The sequence below is a fragment of the Equus quagga genome, chromosome 1 (genome assembly GCF_021613505.1).
Source record: "Equus quagga isolate Etosha38 chromosome 1, UCLA_HA_Equagga_1.0, whole genome shotgun sequence".
Taxonomy (NCBI): Eukaryota; Metazoa; Chordata; class Mammalia; order Perissodactyla; family Equidae; genus Equus; species Equus quagga.
In genome coordinates, this window is record NC_060267.1 from 19,220,113 (window position 1) to 19,244,361 (window position 24,249).

General features: G+C 40.3%; 1 protein-coding gene and 3 non-coding genes across 5 annotated transcripts; all 4 read left to right on the top strand.

Annotated features, from left to right (window-relative positions):
- Positions 1 to 1,567: 1,567 nt before the first annotated feature.
- On the top strand, positions 1,568 to 18,819 carry KANSL2 (KAT8 regulatory NSL complex subunit 2). 2 transcript variants are annotated; one of them, XM_046675544.1, is made up of 10 exons: positions 1,568 to 1,631; positions 2,169 to 2,427; positions 3,469 to 3,647; positions 4,165 to 4,279; positions 7,308 to 7,471; positions 7,685 to 7,851; positions 8,880 to 8,976; positions 12,816 to 13,069; positions 17,183 to 17,302; positions 18,029 to 18,819. In XM_046675544.1, exons 2-10 carry the CDS (start codon positions 2,177 to 2,179, stop codon positions 18,158 to 18,160), a joined length of 1,479 nt encoding a protein of 492 aa, XP_046531500.1. In that variant the 5' UTR covers positions 1,568 to 1,631; positions 2,169 to 2,176; the 3' UTR covers positions 18,161 to 18,819. The 2 variants fall into 2 exon arrangements, with proteins under 2 accessions (XP_046531500.1, XP_046531509.1); XM_046675553.1 differs by having other exon boundaries at positions 12,816 to 12,967.
- LOC124231340 (small nucleolar RNA SNORA2/SNORA34 family) lies at positions 9,065 to 9,199 on the top strand. The gene has a single exon (XR_006886498.1). It is a non-coding gene; the product is annotated as a small nucleolar RNA SNORA2/SNORA34 family (small nucleolar RNA).
- LOC124231346 (small nucleolar RNA SNORA2/SNORA34 family) lies at positions 16,238 to 16,370 on the top strand. The gene has a single exon (XR_006886500.1). It is a non-coding gene; the product is annotated as a small nucleolar RNA SNORA2/SNORA34 family (small nucleolar RNA).
- LOC124231349 (small nucleolar RNA SNORA2/SNORA34 family) lies at positions 17,669 to 17,805 on the top strand. Its single transcript, XR_006886501.1, has one exon. It is a non-coding gene; the product is annotated as a small nucleolar RNA SNORA2/SNORA34 family (small nucleolar RNA).
- Positions 18,820 to 24,249: the final 5,430 nt, after the last annotated feature.

The following is a 24,249-nucleotide window of genomic DNA, read 5'->3' on the forward strand; positions in this document are numbered from 1 at the left end:
TGCTGAGGAAGACGCCCTGAGCTAACATCCGTGCCCATCTTCCTCTATTTTATGTGGGACGCCTGCCACAGCTTGGCTTGGCAAGCGGTGCCGTGTCCACACCCGGGGTTCCGAAACAGTGAACCCCAGGCCGCTGAAGCGGAACGTGCGCACTTAACCACTGCACCACCGGGCCGGCCCCTTAATAGTCCTTTTTTGATAGTACCACATTTGGTTGCAGATTCTGATTCCCAGATTTTCTGTAATGTGACTCCCTCTGGCTAGTTTTGAGTTATAGGCTGTTGATATACAAATGTCTTCTGGGTACTCCTCCTGAGGGTTGGAGTGTTTGCTTGTGTATATAAGTCAAAGTTACTATTAATATTATGTTTGTGTTGCATCCACAACCCCACACTGCTCTAGAATGTTTACTCCAAAAGAGAAGGGTTATTTTTCTTGTTCTCTCTGTATCCCCAGTGCCCGGCACTTATGTTCTCAATAAATATTTGTTGAGTGAATGAATTTCAGGAAAGGGCCCTCTAGAGCTGCCCTGATCTCTGGGAACAGCACCTCTTCTGCTAGCCCTCCGCCATTTTTGTTTTGTCCCTACTGTTCTTGAGTGTGTAGATTCTCTATGCTCACTTCGGCTGTGAATCATGCTCACCTGCTCATTGTTAGTGGAGAAACATCTTACTTAAATGAAACTGACAGCAGATAAGGGAGCTTGGGAAGCTTGGGATGCAAAAAAGATCCAGGATGGTTATGGGGAGAGTACTGGTTCATTTCTTTAAGAGGAGTGGTGGCGATGAAAGAAGAGAGATGCTTTTAACTAAAAATCCTTAAAGGATGATAAAATTGGGATTGTGTCTGCTATTTCTATATACCTGCATTATTTAGCAGGGAATTATAGATAATTTTAGAGAATCAGGGCCTAAACCAGAATGCAAGTTTCCTTATTCTCAATCCAATGCTCTTTACTATGAGAGGTAATAAGTGATAAACAATTAGGGCTGGGTTCAAATTAGCCTCCCTCCCCCATTTACTAGATATGGGCCCATTCTTTTCCTTGGTTATCTTATCTGTAAAATGGAGATAATAGCCTTCTACCTCTTAGGGTTGCTCTGAAAATTAACCGTTTATGTATGTAATTTCCCAGACTCATTAAACACTCAAAAAATGTTTCAGTAAATGAACTCACGAAAGAAAACTAAAGCCTTTCCGTGTATAAACAGTAAGAGTCAAATGCACAGTGACCCTCTGGCCTCTATATGTCTGATTTTCTACCCGCTGTGTAGGGGTGGTGGGGTAACTGCAGCCTGGGACCACAGAGCGGCCAAAAGTGCCCTGAACGGCAGCAACGCTGCACGGTGCAAACAGTCGCATCCGGGGAGCGACTCTCGCAGCCCGCGCTCCCTTCGGGTCACCCTCCTCGGGGCGGAGTTGCTGACAGACAGGTCCTCTCAGCCACCCGAGCCGCGCGTTTTCTCAGCGCCCCGCCCTCCCAGACGTGATAGGTACCTGGCCTCGGCCAATGGTGACACACCACTGTAGGCGCATTAGCCAATCAGCGTTTGGGAGCCCAGAAAGGAGCGGGGCCGCGTTAGAAGCGGCTGGCGCGGCCGGAGAGCTAGCTGCGCGGCGTGGAGGCAGAGGTAAGATGGCGTCGGTGCTTGCTTTTGCCTTTGCAGTTAAGCTGCTGCTTCGCCCCTTCTATCCGCTTGGAGCTGCTACTGTGCCTCAGTCTGCGTTGGGGTCGCTCTCCTCCCATAGTCTCCCAGGACCCAGCTTCTCCGGGGCCCGGAGCCTTGGACAAAATGGCGCTTGCATGGGCCGCCGAGGACGGGCAGGGCCAGCCGAGAGCTTTGAGGCGGGCCGGGACAAAGGCGGCGTACAGGGAGGCGGAGGCGGGGCGGCGCGGCGGCCGCGCTGGGCTTCCCCCTGGTGTCGCGGCCGTGCGAATCCTTGAGTTACTTTCAGCGCGTTGGTGGTCGGGGTGGGGCGGGCATGGAGGGGAAGTTGAGGTGAGCGAATCCACTCGTGCCAGAGGGGACCTGGGCGGGAGGTGGGGGGAGCTACGGAGCGTGACTTCGGTCTGCCCTTTAGCGGCTACCCGCGCTCTGCCCGGATATCGTGGAGCAGGAATTTTCGGGAAGGGTAAGAGCTTTTTGATCTTTTGTGTGACCCTCCAGGTTTTGGTATGAACAGGATTCGGATCCACGTCTTGCCGACCAATCGGGGGAGGATCACCCCAGTGCCCAGGTCTCAGGAGCCCCTGTCTTGTTCGTTCACTCATCGCCCATGCTCGCAACCTCGTCTGGAGGGCCAGGAGTTTTGCATTAAGCATATCCTTGAAGACAAGAATGCGCCCTTCAAGCAGTGTAGTTACATATCGACGAAGAATGGAAAAAGATGTCCCAGTGCTGCCCCAAAGCCTGAGAAGAAAGATGGGTATATATGCATAGATAGCTATGTCGTTTGTACTTTTAAAGTGAGAGGGGAATGTGATATGATGTGGGCTTGGGCGGAGCTGCCTGAGTTTTTAGGTGCTGTGCTTGTAAAAATTGGGGATATGGATATATCCTTGGAAAATGAAAAAAATCTTAAAACGGTGGAAAACTGCAAGGAGACTTCCAGGTGGGGCACTTAGTTCATCTCTTTGGATCTTTTATCTGTAAAATGAAGAGATATTCTAGGTTAGTCTTAACCCCTGGGAGTCCCTGGCTCTTTTGGCCGTTTCTGAACTTTGCAAAATTGTGTGTTATGTGTGTTTTTCTGGGAAAGGTTTCATAGCTGTCATCATATAAGCAAAGATATCCGTGCAGGAACATAACTTGGCTAGATAGATCTGCGTATGTCTTTTGGTTTTAAAACTGTGTCCCACATCTTATTATATACAATGGATTGATATTGAAGTAAAATGTAGAGTTGCCTTCCAGAACCACTTTTGAAAGATGAAACTGGATTTCTTTGATTTGTGTGAGATGATGTCAGCATTTTTATAGTTGGAATGTTTTGTTTGATGGATAGAGCATTAGATTATGCCACCTGTATTAACTTTAGCAATACCCAAATGAGTTGACAGTGGGCCAGTTAAATTACTCTGCCTCACTGGCCTTTTCTTTTTTTAAAGATTTTATTTTTTCCTTTTTCTCCCCAAAGCCCCCCTGACACAGTTGTGCATTTTCAGTTGTGGGTCTTTCTAGCTGTGGCATGTGGGGTGCCTCCTCAGCATGGCCTGACGAGCGATGCCGTGTCTGTGCCCAGGATTCGAACTGGTGAAACCCTGGGCTGCCGAAGCAGGCAGAGCGCGTGAACTTAACCAGTGGGCCGCGGGCCGGCCCCCTCACTGGCCTTTTTAATTTATAAATGAAGTTAATAGTCATTTTAATTTCCTAAAAATGATCTAAAGATCGGTGTCTATGAAAATCATCAAACTCTTGAAAGAGGGAACCTATCTGAGTATAAAACGTTAATATTTTGTCTCCTTAGGGTGTCCTTCTGTGCTGAACATGCCCGTAGGAATGCTCTGGCACTTCATGCTCAAGTGAAGAAGACCAATCCAGGGCCTATGGGTGAAACACTCTTGTGCCAGCTGAGCTCATATGCTAAGACAGAGCTGGGGTCTCAGACTCCAGAAAGTAGTCGCAGTGAAGCCAGTCGAATTCTGGGTAAGGATCATTCTCTCCTAGAATGAAAAAGGAGGAAGAACATTAACCACTTATTTTGGTTTAGCACAGTGCCTTGAACTTACATGGCACTTGATAATACAATATTATTGCTAATTCGTTGGCAATTGGGTCAGAATTGCAGGATTGCTATGTTGTTCACCAGTTCTTTTCAGTTTGAAGTAGTGTGTGCTTAGGTTTACTTTCCTGAGTTTAGGACTGTTTTCTTCATTGCTGTTTTTATACTTATCATCTTTGCTAGGTAGGGTAACTAGGTAACTTCAGGAAACAATAATTTTGAGTTGCCCTTTCTGTGCTTTTGAGGGCATGGTTAACTCATTTATGTTATAAATAATCTTACCTGGGTTGTCTTTTTTTAAGCTGTTTTTATTTGCCAGTGCCTTTGAACTAAGTTTTTTTAAAATTAAGATTTGGGTCGATGTGTTAAGTAATCTAGTTTTGTGTGGTGGAGTTACAGAGGTGGGAAGTCTTAATGGCTGCTCTCCCTTCCTTGCCTCAGATGAAGACAGCTGGAGTGATGGGGAACAGGAACCCATCACTGTGGATCAGACATGGAGAGGTGATCCTGACAGTGAAGCTGATAGCATAGACAGTGATCAAGAAGATCCCCTAAAGTAAGTTGTAACTCCACATAAGGCTTTTAAGTATTTTATGTAGTTAGTATGTGGAATGTAGTACTGCATACCATTAATAGATCAATAACTTGGGAGGATTGAAGATAGCTTAGCTATTTGTGAGCAGTAACAGCTTCTGTATATTGAAGTGTCATGGTTCATCACCACCTTCAAGGCATGATTTGATTCTTTTTTAGAAGTCTTCTGATTTGGGAAAATTTTTGGACATCAGATTTTACACTTGAGCAACTAGGGGAGAAAATAGGAAATTTCTTGGATATAGGAGTTGGGAGGTGGGTTTAGAAATGCTTAGGTCAGTTTTTATGTGAATGGGTTCTTGGCTTAAACCTCAAGAATAGTAAAGTGATTGTATTTGAATAACTACTTTTTTGCAAAGATACATTTTATGGTTTTTTTTTTTTTTTTCAAGAAAAATAAAAAGATGTTCAAGAGTTTCCTTTGGTTTCATACCTAAGAGAAACTGATTTAGAAACCTAGAAGAGAGTAATGAGCCTAAGTGTATCTTACTGAGGTTCTGCTCTTCCCTTAACCCACAATCCCCTTAGGATTGTAGAAACATGAAAAATATTGCCACTCCAAAGTCTCATATTTCTGTGTCTTATGGTTTGAGTTTACTGGGTTGTTTTCTTTCTGCCTTCTGTCTCGTGACACTTCCCACTGACAGTTAAGGTAGAAGTACTGTATATTGTGAGAGGCGTCATGACTTTCTAGACTTGACTGTGTTGGACTTAAATTCTCAGAATAGCATTTTCTTCATTATCTAGGATTCTGAGTTTATAAGAAGTCATTTAGGGTTACATTTTCTGAGTAGAATGATTTCATCTGTTTCTATTGAGTATTCTCAGCGTGGTCAGGAAGCACTTGTTTGGAAAGTCTCGGACCAAGTAGTTTGAGAAGGAATGTTTGTTTTCTAGCAGGATTCTCTCACAGTAGTAACTTTACACCAAACATAGTCTTTTTTTTTCCCCACTGTGCTGCTAGAAATGCCAGACTTGCTGCTTTGAAGAGGTGTATGCTCTGTAGGGTCACAAAGACACTGTCTTTTGGTGTGGTAAACACTCAGCTTTAAAGGTGCAGAAACTTGTTTTTGTCATTAGTAACCCAGAGTGGATCAGTCTAGGGGACACATTCATGCTAATCTAACTTACGGGAGAGTGCTGTATAAACCAAAATACCAGTTAATTTTATGAGAAGCATAAATGTTAAAAGGAATACGTAATTGATGTCAATTTCTCCTAAAAGGAACATTCAAAGAGGAAACTAAAGACCCAGATATGTTCAACTATTAGGCAACTAAATATCAGACTTTCCTTAGTTCTCCCAGTGAGATTATCCAAAAAAATTATGGCTCGCTAAAATATATGCATTTTTAGGGATTTAAAATGGAGTTGTTAAATGTCTGCTTATAATACTTAGTTTATTAATCTGATTACATACTGCTATCTTGTTATATTTAATACAAGTGTTTATTTAATGAAATTCTTTTAATTAAGAATTTTCGTCTTTGGTGCCAGTGTTTTTGTTATCACTAGGACCACTTTTTGAATCGTTAACAATTTACAGCATATATCTTCACTTGTTTCAGGCAGGGTGCTTTTTGTATTGTTTATGATGACGTCATTAGAGATTTTATTCTAACTAGAATTACTATTGGCATAGTGTTTTCCCCCTTTGTAGGTATTTATGTGTGATTTCCCTCAAAGTAACCATTTACTTAATTGCCTTGTAAAAAGTAATCTTTAAAAGCTCATTTATAGCAGCATCCAGCACTGGTGAAGTTTTAGCTTAAGAGTAATTGTTAAATCTTTCTTTGTCTTTTTAAGTTTTATCATATGACCTCTACAAGCATCCAGAGCCTGTTTTGGTAAAGATCAATTCAACTTAGTGAGTCTTCTTCATTGTTATCAAAATAAAGAAAGTTGGGAGAATGCCCTTTAATAAGAGACACTATTTAATGGAGTATAAGGTGACTCTTTTTTGAACATGAATTCTAATAATAAAACCTTGACTTATATTTGTGCACATCAGGGCAAGGGGAGTTAGTGCATGATTTTAATAACTAGCTGTGAATGTCTGGAGCATCTCTCTTTAAATAAATGACCCATTTGTCCCATAAACTAGGCATTCATATTAGTCAGGGCGCTCACACATACCCCTTCTCCCTTCTTATCCCCCAAATGATTTGTAGTAAATTCTGATTATAGTGGCTTCCCATTTATAAATTCTAGTCCTTAGACCATTGGTTAAATTCTCTTCTGACAGGATACAATAAAATTAATTTCATTTTAATAAACTTGATATTAGGTTAAGGCTTCAGTATTTTAGAGTTTCAGACATATTAATGCAGATATCACCATTTTCCTGAAAATGGAACGTAGTCACCTTGTTTGGACATTAGATATTTTTAAAACTTTCACATTTTTTGATAGTCTTAGATTTGTCGTTTCTGTAAATTGCTGGTTTTATTCTTTTTTTTTTTTGGTGAGGAAGATTGGCCCTGAGCTAAAATCTGTTGCCAATCTTCCTCTTTTTGATTGAGCTAAACATCTGTGCCAATCTTCCTCTATATGTGGGATGCCCCCACAGCATGGCTTAATGAGCAGTGAGTAGGTCCATACCCGGGATCCGAACCTGTGAACCCTGGGCCACTGAAACGGTGTGCGAACTTAATCACTATGCTACTGGCCTGGCCCCTGTCTTTACTTCTTTTTAAACATAATGCAAATAACTAGGAAATGTAATGAAACATTTCCTCTTCCCCATTATTGTAAGATCATATATTAGTATCCATTCTTGGAGATTTTCTTTTTTGTTTTGTTTTTTAATAAGAAAATTTGAATACTAAAATGGCTGTGTGAAAATATTCCTGTTTAATAAGGTGATTATCTCAGCACTGATTACTTGTTAAATAACAAATTTAGGTCTAACCTCTACCTTTTTCTCCTTTTAAGCTTGGGTTTTATTCTTGTGCTTTTTTTTCTTTGCTGAATTCTCTATTTTATTCCAGACATGCTGGTGTCTATACAGCAGAAGAAGTGGCCCTGATTATGCGTGAAAAGCTAATTCGTTTGCAGTCTTTGTACATTGATCAGTTTAAACGACTTCAGCATCTGCTCAAAGAGAAGAAACGACGTTACTTACATAATCGCAAAGTGGAACATGAAGCTCTAGGCAAGTTTTATGCCAAGTCCAACAAGCTGTTGTGGGTTGAATTTGGTAGTAGTTAGACTTATTTCTGTCTTGGTGCCTTGAGTGGAGGAGAATTTGGTTTTGAAACTGGCTATCTTATGGCCACAGATTTCCCTATTTACTTCTTGTTAATTTGGAAAAGCATCCTTGACTGGTTGCTTAGTGAATAGCATCTTGACTGTTGTGACTCTCCAGGTAGTAGTCTTCTGACTGGCCCAGAGGGACTTTTGGCCAAAGAACGAGAGAACTTAAAGCGTCTAAAATGTCTTCGGAGGTATCGTCAGCGCTATGGAGTGGAAGCCTTACTACATAGGCAGCTGAAGGAACGCAGAATGCTGGCAACAGATGGTGCCGCCCAACAGGTAATTTGTGTGCATACCTCTAAGATGTATACCTTTGCTTTATTTAGGAAGTTAGGGTACTCGTCAAAACACTGTTGCACAGTCTTAGCTCTGAAATCTGACTTACTGGACATGGGGTATGTTGAAAAGAGCACTTATCTGGAAGTCCAGGGACATGGGTTCTAGCCTCAGTTCCCTTCTGACTAGTTCTTTGCCTGCACTGATAACTTCTCTGCGCTTCTGTTCTCATCTGCAAATTGAGGGATTACCAGAGATTTCTAAATTCTTTGGTTTGTTAATTTTTCCGTTCAGAAATGGACACAGGGTTGACCTAAGTTGCTTGGGAATCTGGTTTTAGAAGATGGGAAGAAAGGTAGACTAATAGGAGCAATGGATGTCAGAGGTAAGGTTGATAGGAAGCAGAGTTCAGTGATCGTTCTTAAGTTTGTTTCTCAAGTCTGACTTGAGAATACCATTTTTTATCTCTATTTGTTGAGGCTCCATGTAAGATTAAAATTTAAAAGAGTTCTGTTAAAAGACGAAGTGGTTTGAAAACCATTAGGTTATATCACACTTTTCTAATATAGAGAGGTGTATTTTTTTTTTTTCAGATTGTATTTTTCCTTTTTCTCCCCAAAGCCCCCTGGTACATAGTTGTGTATTTTTAGTTGTGGGTCCTTCTAGTTGTGGCATGTGGGACGCTGCCTCAGCATGGCTTGATGAGCGGTGCAATGTCCATGCCCAGGATCCGAACCGGTGAAACCCTGTGCCGCCGAAGTGGAGTGAGTGAAGTCAACAACTGGTCTGCGGGGCTGGCCCCCATGACAGGTGTATTTTGAGTTAGGGTTGACTCATTATTTGGACATGAGGTTTTAAATTATTTTTCCTTTGGCATAGTATTGGTGAATAAATTTGTTAAATGTTGAAGTTTCTGGTCTTTAAGGATATACCTTTCTTATGTATTGTAACTTGAGTATTCTCATAGATAAGTGGTTGTATATTTGTTTGTGGGTTTGTTTGTTTTGATTTATCTGTTTTCTCCATTTTAGGCCCATACCACTCGTTCCAGTCAGAGATGCTTGGCCTTTGTGGATGATGTTCGTTGTTCGAATCAGTCTCTTCCAATGACCAGACACTGCCTTACCCGTATCTTTTTACTCTGTTCAGTTTGCTAGCTAGACTGAAAGCTAGTGGGCTTCTCTGTGTTTGCTTCATCGAAGGTCTTTGTTTTCCTTTGGCCCTGAATCAAGGCCAGCAGTTTGCTGAAGCTGTTGGTTTCAAGCAGGAGCCTAAAGAAATGTCTTTCTATGGTCTGTTGACCATTTCAGAACTTGAAATGTAGTGGTCAATTCATTAGAAAGAAACATCTGAGTCATTGGTGATAGATGTGGGCTAATGTTTATTCGTAGTCGGTTTATACTGGGATTCCAAAATACAGAGATCCCTCATTTAACTTGTTCATTAGAATTGTAATACTGTTAAATCCAGTTAATAGCAATAAAATCACTGGGTTTTCCATCAAAAATAATGGGACGGTTCTAAACTGTGAGCTTCCTTCAAGTATTATCCTTTTGTGTGGTTAGGGCTCTAACTTGTAGTTGTTAGACCTAATTCAGATTGAAAACTTAGTGTTTCCGAAAATGGATTGATTCCTCCCCAATTAATTTGCCTTTGAACCATTGTAGCATCTCTTAATTTTGCTATGGGACTACATTTACTATTGGGCTGCAAAACTTTTTGGGTTGTTTATTGGATTGTGAAAGTGCAGTTTTCTTACGGACATTGAAAACGTTAACTTTCACGGTAAAAACACCTGTTAAATATGATGATCCTCACTATATGAAAGGCATAAATCTTGCTGGATTTCATTTGCCTAGCAAGAGATGTAAAGTATTTGGAAAGTAAAATGTATTTTCTTTAATATGAAGAGGAGAACCTTTTCTTGGTGTTTTGAAAGGAAAACTGATTTTTTTCTATTCTATTTATTAAATATTTTACCAATTTATTAATTATTGCAATAAATATGTGATAAAGGATTACTGTCCTTAATATAGAAAATGCTTGTGCAAAGTAATTAAAAACTAAAGATAAATGCTCAAAATGTAATTGGGCAAAAGCTGTCTGTGGAGAGATTAAAAATAGAAGGGACTGAGCCAGCCTTGATGGCCTAGTGGTTAAAGTTTGGCACTCACTGCTTTGGTTGCCTGGGTTTGGTTCCCTGGCACAGAACCACACCACTCACCTGTCAGTCGCTGTGCTGTGGTGGTGGATCACATAGAAGAACTAGAATACATGACTATGTACTGGGGCTTGGGGAGGGGAAAGAAAAACTAGAAGTGGCTGATAGTTGAAAAGTTTATCTTCACTCCAAATAAATGAAATAGGAAATAAAACAAGGAAATTTTTTTAAGTCTGTAAATTTGATACTTGTATACATATGATATTTAATGAGTGTGAATTTCAGAAGTTGGTGAGGGTATGGTGAAGTGGGCTCTTCTCAACACTGCCAGTGGGAATATAAAGTGATGCAAGCTTTTTAGAAAGCAGTTAGACTATATTCATATTCTTTGGTAATGTCACCTCTGGGAATTTATTTTACGGAGATAATCAAATGAAGATTAATATTTTTTAATGAAATTCCTCCAATTGGAGACAGCTTTAAAATTTTCAGAGAGGAATAGAAAAGAATTGTGATACAACATAATGTGGAATATGTTCAAGCATTAAACATTTAACAAAATTTACGGATGACATAGGAAGATGTTTGATGGTGACAAAAATAGGATATGGAATTCTGTGGAGTATGTTTTAACTACATGGAACAAAATACTGGGAGAGAATGTAATAGAGCTGTGACTTTATGGATGGTGGAGTTATGAATGTCTCTTTTTCCTCTGCTTTATAGAACTTTTGAGGTTTTCTTCAGTGAGCTTGAATTACTTTATAAGGCAAAACCCCCAATTTATAGATATTAAAGACTATTTTAGACTTTTCTTATAGTACTATACTCAATATATGAGAATATTAATATTTTAAAAAGCGAAGTCGGAAATGAAATGTATTTGAAAAGAGAAAGGAAGTATTTTTTCTTTTATGCTCTTTTCCTTTCCACTCCGTAGTTGCCTAGTCACTTACCCTTCCTTAAGTCCTTATCCCAGAGAAAGATGCGACTGCCATTGGTGACCTGTTAACTCTTTACTCTGGTCTAATGGAGACAGCACTGGACTGAAAGTGAAGGACCCAGACGCTAGTTGTAGGTCAACCATTCCCTTCTCTTTGTCTCTTTTGTCCCCATTTGAAAGGAAAGGGGGTGGCAGAGGATGGGGGGGAGGGTTTTTCTAAGATATTGTGGTATTAAATTAATAAGAGACTTGTTGAAGTCCTTTGAATTCTATGAAAAAGTTTCTATTAAAACATTTAACGGATTAACACTTTAAATATTAATAACTTAAATATGTTTGGGCTTCTTACTCTTACGCTCGTTAGAGATTGTTTAGATTTTCTTAAGCACAGAGACTGCAAATCTGATTATTCCCGTTAGATTCATGTTTGGTCATTTGGTCTTTCATTTTCATTCAATATGTATTTGTTTATTTTGTACTATTTACTGTTTTTAGAGTAGTGGTTCTCAAATGGGGGCCATTTTGTCCCGTTTGGCAATGTGTGGAGACATTTTTGCTTGTCTCATAACTGAGGGTGGAGGTGCTAACTGGCAGCTAGTGGGTAGAAGGCCGGAATGCTGCTAAACATCCTGACATGCATAGGACAGCCCATAATGTCAGTAGTGTCAAGGTTGTGAAACCCTGCCTTAGAGTTTAGCAGTTTCCAAGAATTGATTGAAAGAAATGGCTTTATTCAAGAAGTTTTATTTGGTTTAAAAATTATAAGGTACATTATAGTTTTTAATTTTTAAAAATTACCTTAAAATTTTGGAGATAAAAAGTACCCATAATTCCATAATCCTGGGTACAGTCAGTTTATAGAAAATTGTGCTTTCTGGTTTAAAAATAAGCCCAAATTTGAGATAGTGGTTGTCTATTAATCTAGGGAAAATAACCATGTAGTTAAGATTTCAAGAAATGGTAACACTCGAATAAAATGTATTTTGTAGAGTAACTTGAACTGAAATTTTGTTATTTTATCTAATCATGATTTCAATTTTGATTCATCCTGCAGAGCTTTGCCAACTTGGAAATATAGCCCTTGTCTGCTTCTACCCTTAACAGAAGTTAGAGCTCCTGGAGCGTTCCTGGAGTATTTCCTTCCCTGGGCCCTTATAAGCAAAATTATCTCCTTCCCTTTCTCTTTGGGATCCTAACAGAACTCCTCTGCACTACCACCACCTCCCCCTAAAAAACGGGAGGAGGAATGGAGATTTATTTTTATTTTCTGTCAGAATGTGATACCTAGTTACTATTATTAGAGCTTCTATTTTCCCCAGTCCCCTGCTACCTTAAACAAATTTATTATGTAAACAGTTTAGAAACAAGGTTCAAAAAGTTTTTGCTAACTTTTTACCAGTCTGCTTAAGAGAATAGAAACAAGATTGTATGTCTTGCCTCTTGGAGGAGAAGGGTTGGTAGGGGGCTCCTGCAAGCTTTTTGCATTTGCGGTGACATGTTTCTTCTGAATAGGTGTAGATTCCTAGGATTGTTAATTGCTGTTTACTTAGTGCTGTGTTTTCAAATATTTTGTGTTTGACCCTCATAAGGGAGAACAAGTTAGTGTCTCTATTTTAAATAGCTAGGATTCTGAAACAGGTTGGGGACTAGTTTTAAGTTTCTGATAGAGGTACGATTAGATGCTAGTGAATTTAGACCTTATTTTGAGAAATAACTTTAAAAATTGCTCACTGCATTTGGTTCTGCATCAAATGTAACCAATTATCTCGTGTAGTCCAGACTTTGAGTTTTACGTGGCAGACAACTCTTCTCTTTTGTACCTCCGATAGATCCATTTTATTTCCCTTGACCGTTTTTCTACAGATATTTGTCAGGACACGAATCAGGTTCTCTTCAAATGCTGCCAGGGGTCTGAAGAGGTACCCTGCAACAAACCGGTTCCTGTAAGCCTCTCTGAGGATCCCTGCTGCCCACTGCATTTCCAGTTGCCTCCTCAGATGTATAAGCCCGAGCAGGTACTGTCTGTGCCAGACGATCTGGAAGCCGGCCCCATGGATCTGTACTTGAGTGCTGCTGAGCTTCAGCCCACTGAGAGTTTACCTCTGGAGTTCAGTGATGTAAGTTAGAGAAGCTCTGCTCTGGTTGGCCCTTGAGGCAAGGCCTTATTTATTAATGGTAAGAATAGGTTAGTTTTGTGGTCAGGAGAGTTGATAAAAGTTTTTGAAATGATATATGTACGGTTATATTTCTATGTTAACATGTTGACTTAGAGACAGTTTAAATTTGCAGAAGTTTTTCTTTTTCTGTGGGAATAAGGGAAATTGTAAACTAAGAGAAATTGGAAAGTCAAGATTATGGTTGCATTTTGTGTAGCCAGGAAATGTGGTAACCATCCGCAAGGTGAGTGATTCGCTAGAATCTTAATAATACAAACAAATTCTGATATCTGTTCTTGACAGTGTAAACTTGTGCTTTGACCCTGTAGTAAGGGTTTTCATTTTCAGATTAATGAGTCTCCTAAGAAACGACTCTAAACTTAACTCTGGCTGTGTTTCACTTTTGATATGTTATTATGGAGTCTCTTGTGAACAGACTAGAACAACAGTGATCTCCCTAAGTATTTACTTTACCACCTTTTAAGTATGTACATTACCTTTTTCAGCTTGTTCCTTGATTGGTCCCAGCCCATAAACTCATCTCTGATTTCATTTGTTTTCCTAATTAGCACTACCCTACTATTTGACTGTAGGGATCAATTGACATTCCATCTGTCTTGGCACTTTGCTTAATCTTTAACCTTCTGGATGAGGGTCTTCATTATTTATTCTGAAGATAAATCTTCTGAATTTCATAATAAAAGTGTCTTGTATATAACTATGACATGTTTGAAGTGACAAATCTAAATGGAAAATTCAGTATAGGTTGCAAGATTGTTTGCTAAAGGTAGAAGCAAGGCTTGGGTGGCCTCAGGAATATTGCTCATTAAAAAAGATATATCCAGACAGAGTTATAGCTGAAAAAGTGGCATTAAGAATAAACTGATTTCGGGGCCAGCCCAGTGGCGCAGCGGTTAATTGCGCATATTCCGCTTTGGCGGCCTGGGGTTTGCTGGTTCGTATCCCGGGTGTGGACATGGCACTGCTTGGCAAACCATGCTATGGCAGGCATCCCACTTATAAAGTAGAGGAAGATGGGCGTGGATGTTAGCTCAGGGCCAGTCTTCCTCAGCAAAATGAGGAGGATTGGCAGCAGTTAGCTCAGCGCTAATCTTCCTCCAAAAAAAGAATAAACTGATTCCAATTTTTTTTTTTGTATTCTTTCCACTTTTTTCTTTTGGTTATATACTGTCTATAGTCTTATTAAACTTTTGATTTTCATTTCTTCATTATAATAAAATTAGAATTTTTATTATAATCTTGATTATATTTGCTTTTTAAAAAGTTTCTTTCACACAGATTGTAGAATATGAGAACTAGACAGGGACCTTCGAGATTATATACTCCAGTGCTTTCCCAAACTTTTCCAATGTGATTTTGTTGAAGAGAATAAATGAATAGATAGTCCTGGAATGATAAAGACAGATTTTTGTCCACTTCCCTTTATTTTACATGTGAAGAAACCCCAGAAAAGTGCTATTTTTTTTAACTTAATTAATGCTTAGAGCCACTGCATAGGATCTAAAAAATAACCTATAAGCACTACATAGCCAAACTTTCTTCAGATTTTAATGTATATATATATATATATATATAGAAACTAGCATGTGTGTTTTATGTAGATGTACTAGGTTACTTTTATTTTGTCTGTTAATTTCTAGAAGCATTTCTCTTGCTCTTTAGAGATAACACAAAATATTAGATATTATAAGATGTGGTCGTAGGTGAAAACTGACATTTAAGGAATCTTAATTAAAAAATATTTAAAAATATATTTTCAAATCTGTTAATCCTTATTTGTGGCATGAATGTATGAGAAGGAACCTTATTTTTGAGGATCCAGTGGGTTTTTAAGATGGACCTTTGTTGTTAGAGGTTTAAAAATGATGAACAATCAGATGTTAGTACTTGATCATCTATTATGTTCATATTAATGTACTTTTGATAAACCACATTGGTCATTAAAAAGTATAGTTTTATTCTTAATCTTTGGAGGTAAAAATTCTCCAGAAAATGTTGAAAGAAAATCCAGTTTTAGAAAGTTTTTGTCTTCCCACAAATTCTGGATATATTTATTAATAGGAAATTTTGTTGGGAAAAAATCATTTCTTAATTATATGAATTTCACCAAGCAGTCTTAACTTGTTACTTATGTTCTGCCTTAGATATCATTTCTTATTAAGTTCTGGTAACGTATGGGAGCACCAGGTATCTGATATTAGTATGGGTAAAAATTCAGCCTTTCATTCTGGATATTACACTTGCCTGTTTTCTGTGCTTTGATCCAAGGATGTTTTGGCAAGGAACAATGTAGTACCTTAATCCTGTTACTTTGACCTTGCTTGCTGTTTGTGTGTGTGTGGTTTTTGAGCTTTCTTTTTGAGATCAGAACAAAATGTGGATTCTGTCTTTGTGTTCTCATGCTTATGTGTTTAAATATGCTTGTTATGATAGGCATTTCTGCTGATCCTTTTTTCCTTTCTTATTTTAGGTTCCTTTTCTCAATTTTAATTCCTGTAACAGACAACACTGAATATGTGTGAAAAGCCTTTTCAGTCTCTATTTTCCTTTAAAAACATTTCTATACCGTTGTCATCTTGAGACTTGGAAACCTTTTGCCTCACTACTTAAATGGGTTCTTCTAAATTTCAAGTTAGTTGCTTGTATAATAGTTGTGCATAGTAAAAGAATTGGAGAAAGCAGTTCATAGTCTTAATCATGTGAGAACACTAGTTTCTGTGGATAGTACAGAAGTTTCTAACACATATGAAATGGACTATAGGTAGCTGACTATCCTATGTTTCTGCCTAAATAGAGCAGCTTTAAATCCAGTATGTTCTTTAACTATATTCTTTTCTTTACCTTAATTATTGTGAAGATGTGATTCTCCTTTTTGGTGATTAACACCAAAGAAAGGGAAAGCGTTTCACACTCTTAGACTTATTTAAAAGCATAGAACTAAGCTTCTCCTGAAGCTCAATTGCTGGAAACATGGAGCCTCTGTAAAGTGTATCGGGCATAGGGGAGTACAAACCCTTGGGTATTTTTCACTCTTGGGAAGGAGAGTTTAGACTCCTAGAAAGTGATGCCCTGAAAGTCATTTTGACACATTGAGCTCTTGCAATGCTTTGGGCCCTGAATCAAGACCAGTGGTTTGCTGTAGCTGTTGGTTTCAAACAGGAGCCAAGAGCAATGTCTTCCTGTGGTCTGTTGGCCATTCAGTACCCCAGTGGAATGGCCAGTTCAATTGGAAGAAACATAGACTGTAGAATATAATGTCTTTTTTTAAGAGAGCACTTGGACTGTGTTAGGTTTAAGAACCCAAAATAGTATTTCTTAGCCATTCAGAGGGACTTTGAATTTTTTGTCCTTTCTCTCCTTTTTCCCTCTGTCTCTCTTGCTCACTGGCTTGCTTTGTGGCTGTTAGGACATTAATCAAGCAGTCTCATATTGTCCAGTCTTTTAAGGCAATATTTCATTTTAATTTGTAATTATACTGATTGTCCATATTAGATTTACCACTGATGAACTTAGATGTTCACTACAGTTAGTCTTAGAGGGAATATGCTTTTAATAAATATTTCTTTATTATGGTAAAATATTTGTAATAATATTTATCATTATAACCATTTTTAAATGTACAATTCAGTGATGTTAAGTATATTCATAATATCGTGCGACCATTATCATTCTGTTTCTAGAACTTTTCCGTCAGCCCAAAAAGAGACTCTAGACTCTGTACCAATTAAACTATAACTCTCACTTCCCCTCTCCCCCCAGCCCCTGGTGGCTACTATTAGTACTTTCTGTCTCTAAGTTTTCCTACTTAAAAAATATACTTTTTTAAGCTGCTGTAGTGGTCTGTGCTTTATACTCAGCAGCAAGAAAAAATTCTTGGTGCTTTTGGATCTTATCCCATTTGTTGGACATTCTAGGAAAATCTCATTTTGATTAAAAGTAGGCAAGGGATGAGGGAAGTATGGGAGAATTGCTTTGAGGTTTGCTGAAAAATATGCCAATTTTAGCTTATTGTTCCCTTGGTATTGCTGACAGGCTTTTTCTTTCTTTTCCTAGGACTTGGATGTTGTGGGTGATGGTATGCAGTGCCCTCCTTCACCCTTACTTTTTGATCCGTCACTAACCCTTGAAGATCATTCAGTCAAAGAAATTGCTGAAGGCCCAGTGGATATTTTGGCAAGTGAAGAACAGCCCCAGCCAGGCTTCCCTCATGTAGTGACCCAGCCAGGCAGAGTATTCCCTGTTGGTTCTGGCTAGCATGTACTCCCAGGGAGTGGGATTGTCATCACAATTAGACTGTAAAGGTGCCTCCAGGTGGCACTTCTCCTGGTGGACCCTTAGAGAGAACACCCTAATGGCCCTGGTTCACATATATCTCAGAGAGCAGGACACAAATTTGTTTAGTTAACTAGAAAATGTTGAGATGAGGAATCTAGGTAAATTGTTCCTTAAAAAAGGGTGAATTCAGCACTTGTTTCTATCATAGAGTAAGGGCAAGTTATATGATTTGGCTTCTTTTCTGAGACTTGGGGTGGGATACCGGTGGCCCTGACTGAAGACCAGCAGTTATGCTATAGCTGTTGGTTTCGAGCAGAGGCCCAAAGGACTGTCTTCCCATGATCTGTTGGCTGTTCTGGAACCTCAGCAGAGAGTGGCTATTTCATTTGGAAGAAACATCCCACAGCTCCCCCTCCTGTTGGGAGTGCCTCAGGAATGCTGCAAGCAGTAACTTCTGACTCCAAGGGTCAGGGATAGTTAAGTATGGGGATGAGCAGCGACCCAGCATTATTTTATGTCTGTTGTCTTGTTCTTACTGCTCCTGTACATGGGCATTGATAAGTCACATTCATGCTTCAGCCCACAGTGAGTAGATTTGTAACCTAAGTGACTTTGTTTTAACAGGGCCAGATGCAGATGGCTGGAGATGGGTGCAGATCGCAGGGATCTCGAAATTCTGAGAAAGCCTCTGTATCACTGCCTCAGAGTGGAGTGGCTACTGCAGATGGGAAGCCAGAACCCACTTCTATCAGTTGATAGTTTGTTTTGGGAACCATTTGACTTTGGAGGATTTGAATTTCCCATTCTTTAAACCAGTATTTGTGACTATCTCTCACTAAAGGACAACCCAGACTACCTTGTTTTTCCCCTGGGTTATTGTGTGCTATAGTCAAACAAACCAAATACTGGGGGAAGGGACCGATAGTGTCTAAAAGTTGTGGGTGTCTTCCCATGCTGGGCAAGGAAGCTCTAGAGAGAGAGGTGATTCCTGTCAGAGCTGCTGGGATTGGGAGTATTTGGGACTGTGCCTAAGGGGAGAGACATCTTTGTAATGGGATTTCCCAGGTCTTGGAGCAAATCCGCATAGGTGTTTAGCTGGGAGCTGTGTACCCTTGGAATATTGATGGTCTCAATATCCAGTTATCTCTATCTAACAGCCTGCAGTTTAGCCTTTTCTCGCCTCTCACCTAATTGGTTAATCTGAACCTCTCCCCCCAATGAACTCTGACCTATAACCTCTAAGAAAATAGCCCACAGGACTGGGCCCTCCTTAACCATCCATCTTGCTTCTAACTTATGTAAATATCTGTAGTGGCTATCTTATGTAATATTAAAATAAAAAATTATTGTATATAGTTTCTATTAAATGTTAAAATGTTATGAAAATGTAAAACAATCACTTGAATGCATGTTTTGTTTGTGTTTGAGAGTATATATCTATTTTTTTGGGTCCTCAGGAAGCTATCTCTGATGGGAAAGGGAAAACAGGACAGATACACTTCCATTCCAAGGAGTAAATACATTTTCAGTCACCTATTTTGGTTTTGGATTAGAAGATAAGATAAAAACCTATAAGAAGTAAATGGAAAAGGGTGGGACTTCCTTATTAAAGCCTACCAGTTCCAAATATCTTCTTTCTACCTTCCTCTCTGTGCCCCCTACTCCTACTCCCATTTCTTTCTTACCGTTAATGCCTGATTATCATCTCAAAATTCTCAAGTGCTAGCAATATATATATATATGTAAAACGTCCAGAGAAATTGGGCCTGATGCTGGATCACAGAGATAGGCATAAGTTGTCCAGATCATTTTGATGCTGATTCTAAGGGTAGGGTTAAGATAGAGGTTCAGTTAAATTAAATTACCTATGATAGAAGTTATCCATTGGTATAATGCATTTTGACAAGGAAGTCAAAAGATTACCTTCTATAAGAACTGAACTGAGGAACAGGGAAGGGTTTATACAGTTAACACCATCATCTTGGCTTTAGTTTACATGTGGTCAGAAGTAACTCAGAAGGCCCATCAGGTGAACTCCTGAGATCACTTTTAACAAGGCTTTCAGTATACTCTTTTTCAGTTTGTGGTATCCATTCCTTTCTTGTCTAATGCTTGTTAGACTTTGTCCACAAAGACAAACATTACTTCTTATGCAGCTGTAAACAAGAACATACCTGCTCCTGGAACAGGATTAGAGATTAGAATATCCTCTTCCCATTGTTTTAAGTAATCTACAAACCACTAGCATTGTCCACATCACCAGGGTGATTGTTCTGTAAATTAACAGGCCTATGAGCGCTTGTCTTTGGAGGGGGGAGTGGAAGCCAAGGATTCTGCATTCTTAGCACCCAGAAATAGTGATAGACCTTCAAGGTGGCAAATCCAGCAATGGTGAGTTTTGAGAAGGCCATGTATAGCTACCACTCTTCTCTAAGGTCTTGGCTTCTGTTAGGCACAGGCAAACATGAGGATTTGGTAGGAAGAGTCTTGGGCTGCACCATATCTCCAAGAAAGTCTGGTTGATGGAGTCCCTAAGCAGAGGTTCCCTGTTAGAGTTGAAATGACCCAGTACCCCTGTTGTGCTCAGTCATTGGTAGCAGCCTGAGGGAAGTGTGACACCTTGGTAGATCCAAAGGTGAGGAATTTGGAGGCTATGAGTTAAGAGTTTGTGGTTAATTCTCTTGAAAGGAGATTTGGGTGGCATACCTGCATGGCCACTAGGGTCAACTGTGTTGCTGCAGTTTGTCTTGGGGCCACAGCTTGTACTCATCTTCCAATAAACATTCTGAGTTCCCTTCATCCTTTGTTATCACGTTGGTATGTCTTGGTAGCTTACCTGGTAGTGTGAACCTAAGTCATTCCTGAGGAATCTTGAGCCTTTGGTAATCATGCCCTTCTCAGGCCAGGGTTGCTGGACATGTTCAGTTACAGTCGGGCAATGGAGTACCAAGATGCACCTGTGGTAGAATAGTCATTTCCTAAAATGAGTAGTCCATATCCTGCATTCCTGGGTCCTGTGAACATGTTTCCTTGGCAAAAAGAACTGTGTGGATGTGGTTAAGGGCTTTGAGATGGGAAGAGTATCTTGGATTGTTGAGGTGGGCCCAGTGTAACCACATGAGTCCTTAAAAGTAGAGAGCCTTACCTGCTGTGATCAGAGAAACAACACTTTAGAAAGATTCAGTATTGGTTCTGAGATGTGGGGGACTGTGTACAGGGGTCGTAGAGGTCTCCAGTTGCTGAGTGCAGTCCCCAACTGACAGCCAGCAAAGAATTAGACCTCAGTCTTGTGTTGCATGAGACTGAACTTTGCCAACACCTGAATGAGTAGGAAATGGGCTCCTGTAGAGCCAACAGAAAGGAGGACAACCTGGCCATACTAGCAGGTTGTTTTCAGTCTGGTGAGACCTGTACTGGGCTTCTGACCTGTAGAATTGTAAGATAATACATTTATGTCGTTTGAAGCCACTAAGTTTGTGGTAATTGGTTATGGCAGCAGCAGAAAACTGCTACAGCACCCAAGTTGATGACCTGGGTTTTCCAACTGTTGCATAAAAGAATCCTGCCACAACAGAGGCTCCTTTCCTGCTAGTTCCTGAATGCCGAGTTGAAAGTGTCCTGGTGGCAGCTGTAGCTTATAGTTCAACCAGTTTCTTGCTATGTCCCCTGGCAAGAGTGCTCCCCTCTTTGGAACCAAGACCCCTAACTTGGCAGAGCCTAAAATTGTGAAGTGGAAATACCCCAGTGGGTCGTTGAGTGTGATAAGTAGGGCTACTCTGCTTCCATCCCTTGGTCCTGAACCCATTATTCTTCCCAGTGGAACCTAGCACTTTATAGAGATCTCTAATTTAGTGCGTAATACTGTGTCTTGAAGTATGGCACCTCTCCTTGCAAAGTATTTCCTCCAAGGCCAACTGCTTCTGGATGGTGCAGTATGTGCTATAACCAGTAGATCCCTCCTTTTCTGTGCAGTGGATTCCTTGGTTAGATGCTATGTTCGTAGAATTTCATGTCTGTGGTGCTGGCTCAGGTCCTCTGAGCAGGAAAGGCAAAACCCGTACCTGGAATAAGCATCCCTGTGAGGATGTACCATTCGCTCTCCTAGGAGGGAAAGGGCCTGTTCTACTTACTACTGAGAAGATGGTTGGTGTGATTGAGGAGTAGTGCCATATCAGGGGCTCAGTGTCGGTCCTTTGTTGGCCAGTTAGACATTTGGAGGGGGCAGTAGCTAGTTAGTAAGTAGGAGTTGTTGGTAAGTAGGAGTCTGTCAGCATAGCTTCCATCTGTCGCTGTGTCTACTTCGTTTGTGTGCCTATCCTAGTTCTAAGGTGGCTGATGATGAAGGGTGGCTAACATCAACTGACCATGTTATTTTGTCCACTTGGTTATTCAGGGCCTTTTCGGTGGAGGATGCTTTCTGGTGGGCATTAGTAAGTGATAGAAAAAAATCTTCACATTTCATGTGCATTCTCATGTCTAGTCACATGTCTCTACCTCACCCTCTTTGTGTGTGTTCTTCTAGTCCCTTTTCTTCCAGTTTCCTGACCAGCTGGCCAGGCCATTGGCCACTGCTCAGCAATCTGTATATTCTCACCTCAGGCCATTTCTCCTTCCACAGAAAGTGGATGACCAAGTGGACTGCTTACATCTTCACCTACTGAGAAGTTTTTCCCCAAGGCTGCCCCTACATTTGGCTGCAGTGCAGCTGCCAACAATTTATGGTTTGCACACACAAACTGAGCCCCCCCCCCCCATCTATAAACCAGGCTTATTTTTTTCTCCTCCAGCTGGTCTTATGGGTACCCACCTTCAGTAAGCAGATGGAAGGGCCTCCAGTATGATGCAGGACCATGATGATACTTCAGGTTTCTGGGTATCAGTGTCAACTCAGACCTATGTTCACTAATCCTTGAAGGGACTGAGTGTTACAGGCTCTTAATACCAGCCTTAGTATCGGTTCTCCTACAGTGAACCCAGCACTTGTGGGGTTAAAACTGAAAGCACACATTCCCAGCTCCCTGCTGCTTTAGTTACATTCATATGTAAATATATGTTTCTTTAACCTTTGACTCCCTGAGCTTTACTCTGAACGGAAGTTACAAATTGTTAAAGCCCAGGTGACCTCACGCTGGGCTCCCACTAAAGTGGCTAATCACAGGTCCTTGAAGTTATCACAGGAAAGCTGATGTCCAGAGAATATCAAGAAACTGAAGCTTCCCAGGCCCAACTCCTCGGCTTCCCAGCACCAGAATCCACTGTCTGCCGCAGAGACAACCAGCCAAGGACAGCCACCTGCAGGTAGCCTCACAGGGCCAAATGCAGACTGATGGGAAACGCTGGCCAAAGCGACTTGACCCCTTCCCTTACCTAAAACCCCAAATAAAAACTCCTACCCGTTTCTTAATGAGGAGATAGCAACTTTTGAAGCACTAGCCCTTGCTTTGCTCCCTCTGCCTGGCAAAGAAGGTAAAGCTGTCTTTTTCCTTTTTACCCAAGACTGTTCTCGTTATTTGGATTGGCATCGTGTTCAGAGACCAAACTTTCAGTTACATGAGTATTCCCTTTTCCCCAGTGTATAGTCACCCAAGTAAATGGGGAAGGATTGAAGGACTCAATATATAGCAGTCATAGTGGTGCAGGGTACTCCCTCCTACGGACCTGACTGACTATCTCTTCAGTTGCTGGGTTCTAAATCTGAAAGGTGGTCCAGGTCTGTGAACTGAGCGAGAGGATTGTAACTTTTTATTAGGGTGACAACTGTGAGTCTCCTGTCCCTCCATTCTTCTTCTGATTGTGGATGTTAAAGCAGCACCCTCGTAGCTTCCCATCTAGTTTATCTCTAGGGATGTTATATTCTATTAACCATCTCCATAACTCCCTGTGGGTCAGCCTACTTGGCTGCCCTCTGACAGTAGTTGTGTTTTGACAATAATTGTAGTCCCTTGACTTGGCAGTTAAGTGCTGCCCACCTGGCTTATGTTACTTAGGAGCCCCAACATCTTCGGCTGAGTCAAAGCTGAGTCAAAGATGTAGGGATGGGAGTGGTGGGCAGATAACTGAGGAGTACAGTTTGAAAATGACTTCCATCCCCTTGCCCAGTCTTATATCCCTGCTGCTGATTAGCTATAGCTACCTGAATGTCCTTTACACCTCTTCTACCTGTGTTTCACAGCTTGGTGAATGGCATACCATCCACCCAATGACCAAACTATGAGGTTAACAAATTTCCTTTCTATTCCTGGTTTGCTAAGTTAAAAAAAATCACATATCAATATTGAATTGTATCAGAAAAATCTTGCATCTATAGAGATGGTTATGATTTTTCTTCTTTAATGTCTGATATGTTGAAAGACATAGGTTTATTTCTAATTTCAAACACATCCTGCATTCCTTGTATAAACCCAACTAGTTATGATTTATTATTTTTTATGCATTCCTGATTTATTTTATCAAATTTCCTTTCTTGTTTTGCTATAATTGTTATGCTACCCTCATAAAATGAATTGGACTTCTATCATCTCTTTCCATTTTTTGGAATAGTTTGTGTAAGATTAGAATTGTTTCTTCTTTGGATATTTAGTAGAACTTGCCTATGGAACCCTATGGGGCTGGAGTTTTTTTTTTTTTTTAAGATTTAAAAAAGTTTTTTTCTTTTTCTCCCCAAAGCACCCCCGATACATAGTTGTATATTTTTAGCTGTGAGTCCTTCTGGTTGTGGCATGTGGGATGCCACCTCAGCATGGCTTGATGAGCAGTGCTATGTCTGTGCCCAGGATCTGAACAGGTGAAACCCTGGGCCGCCGAAGCGGAGCACACAAACTTAACCACTCGGCCATGGGGCCGTC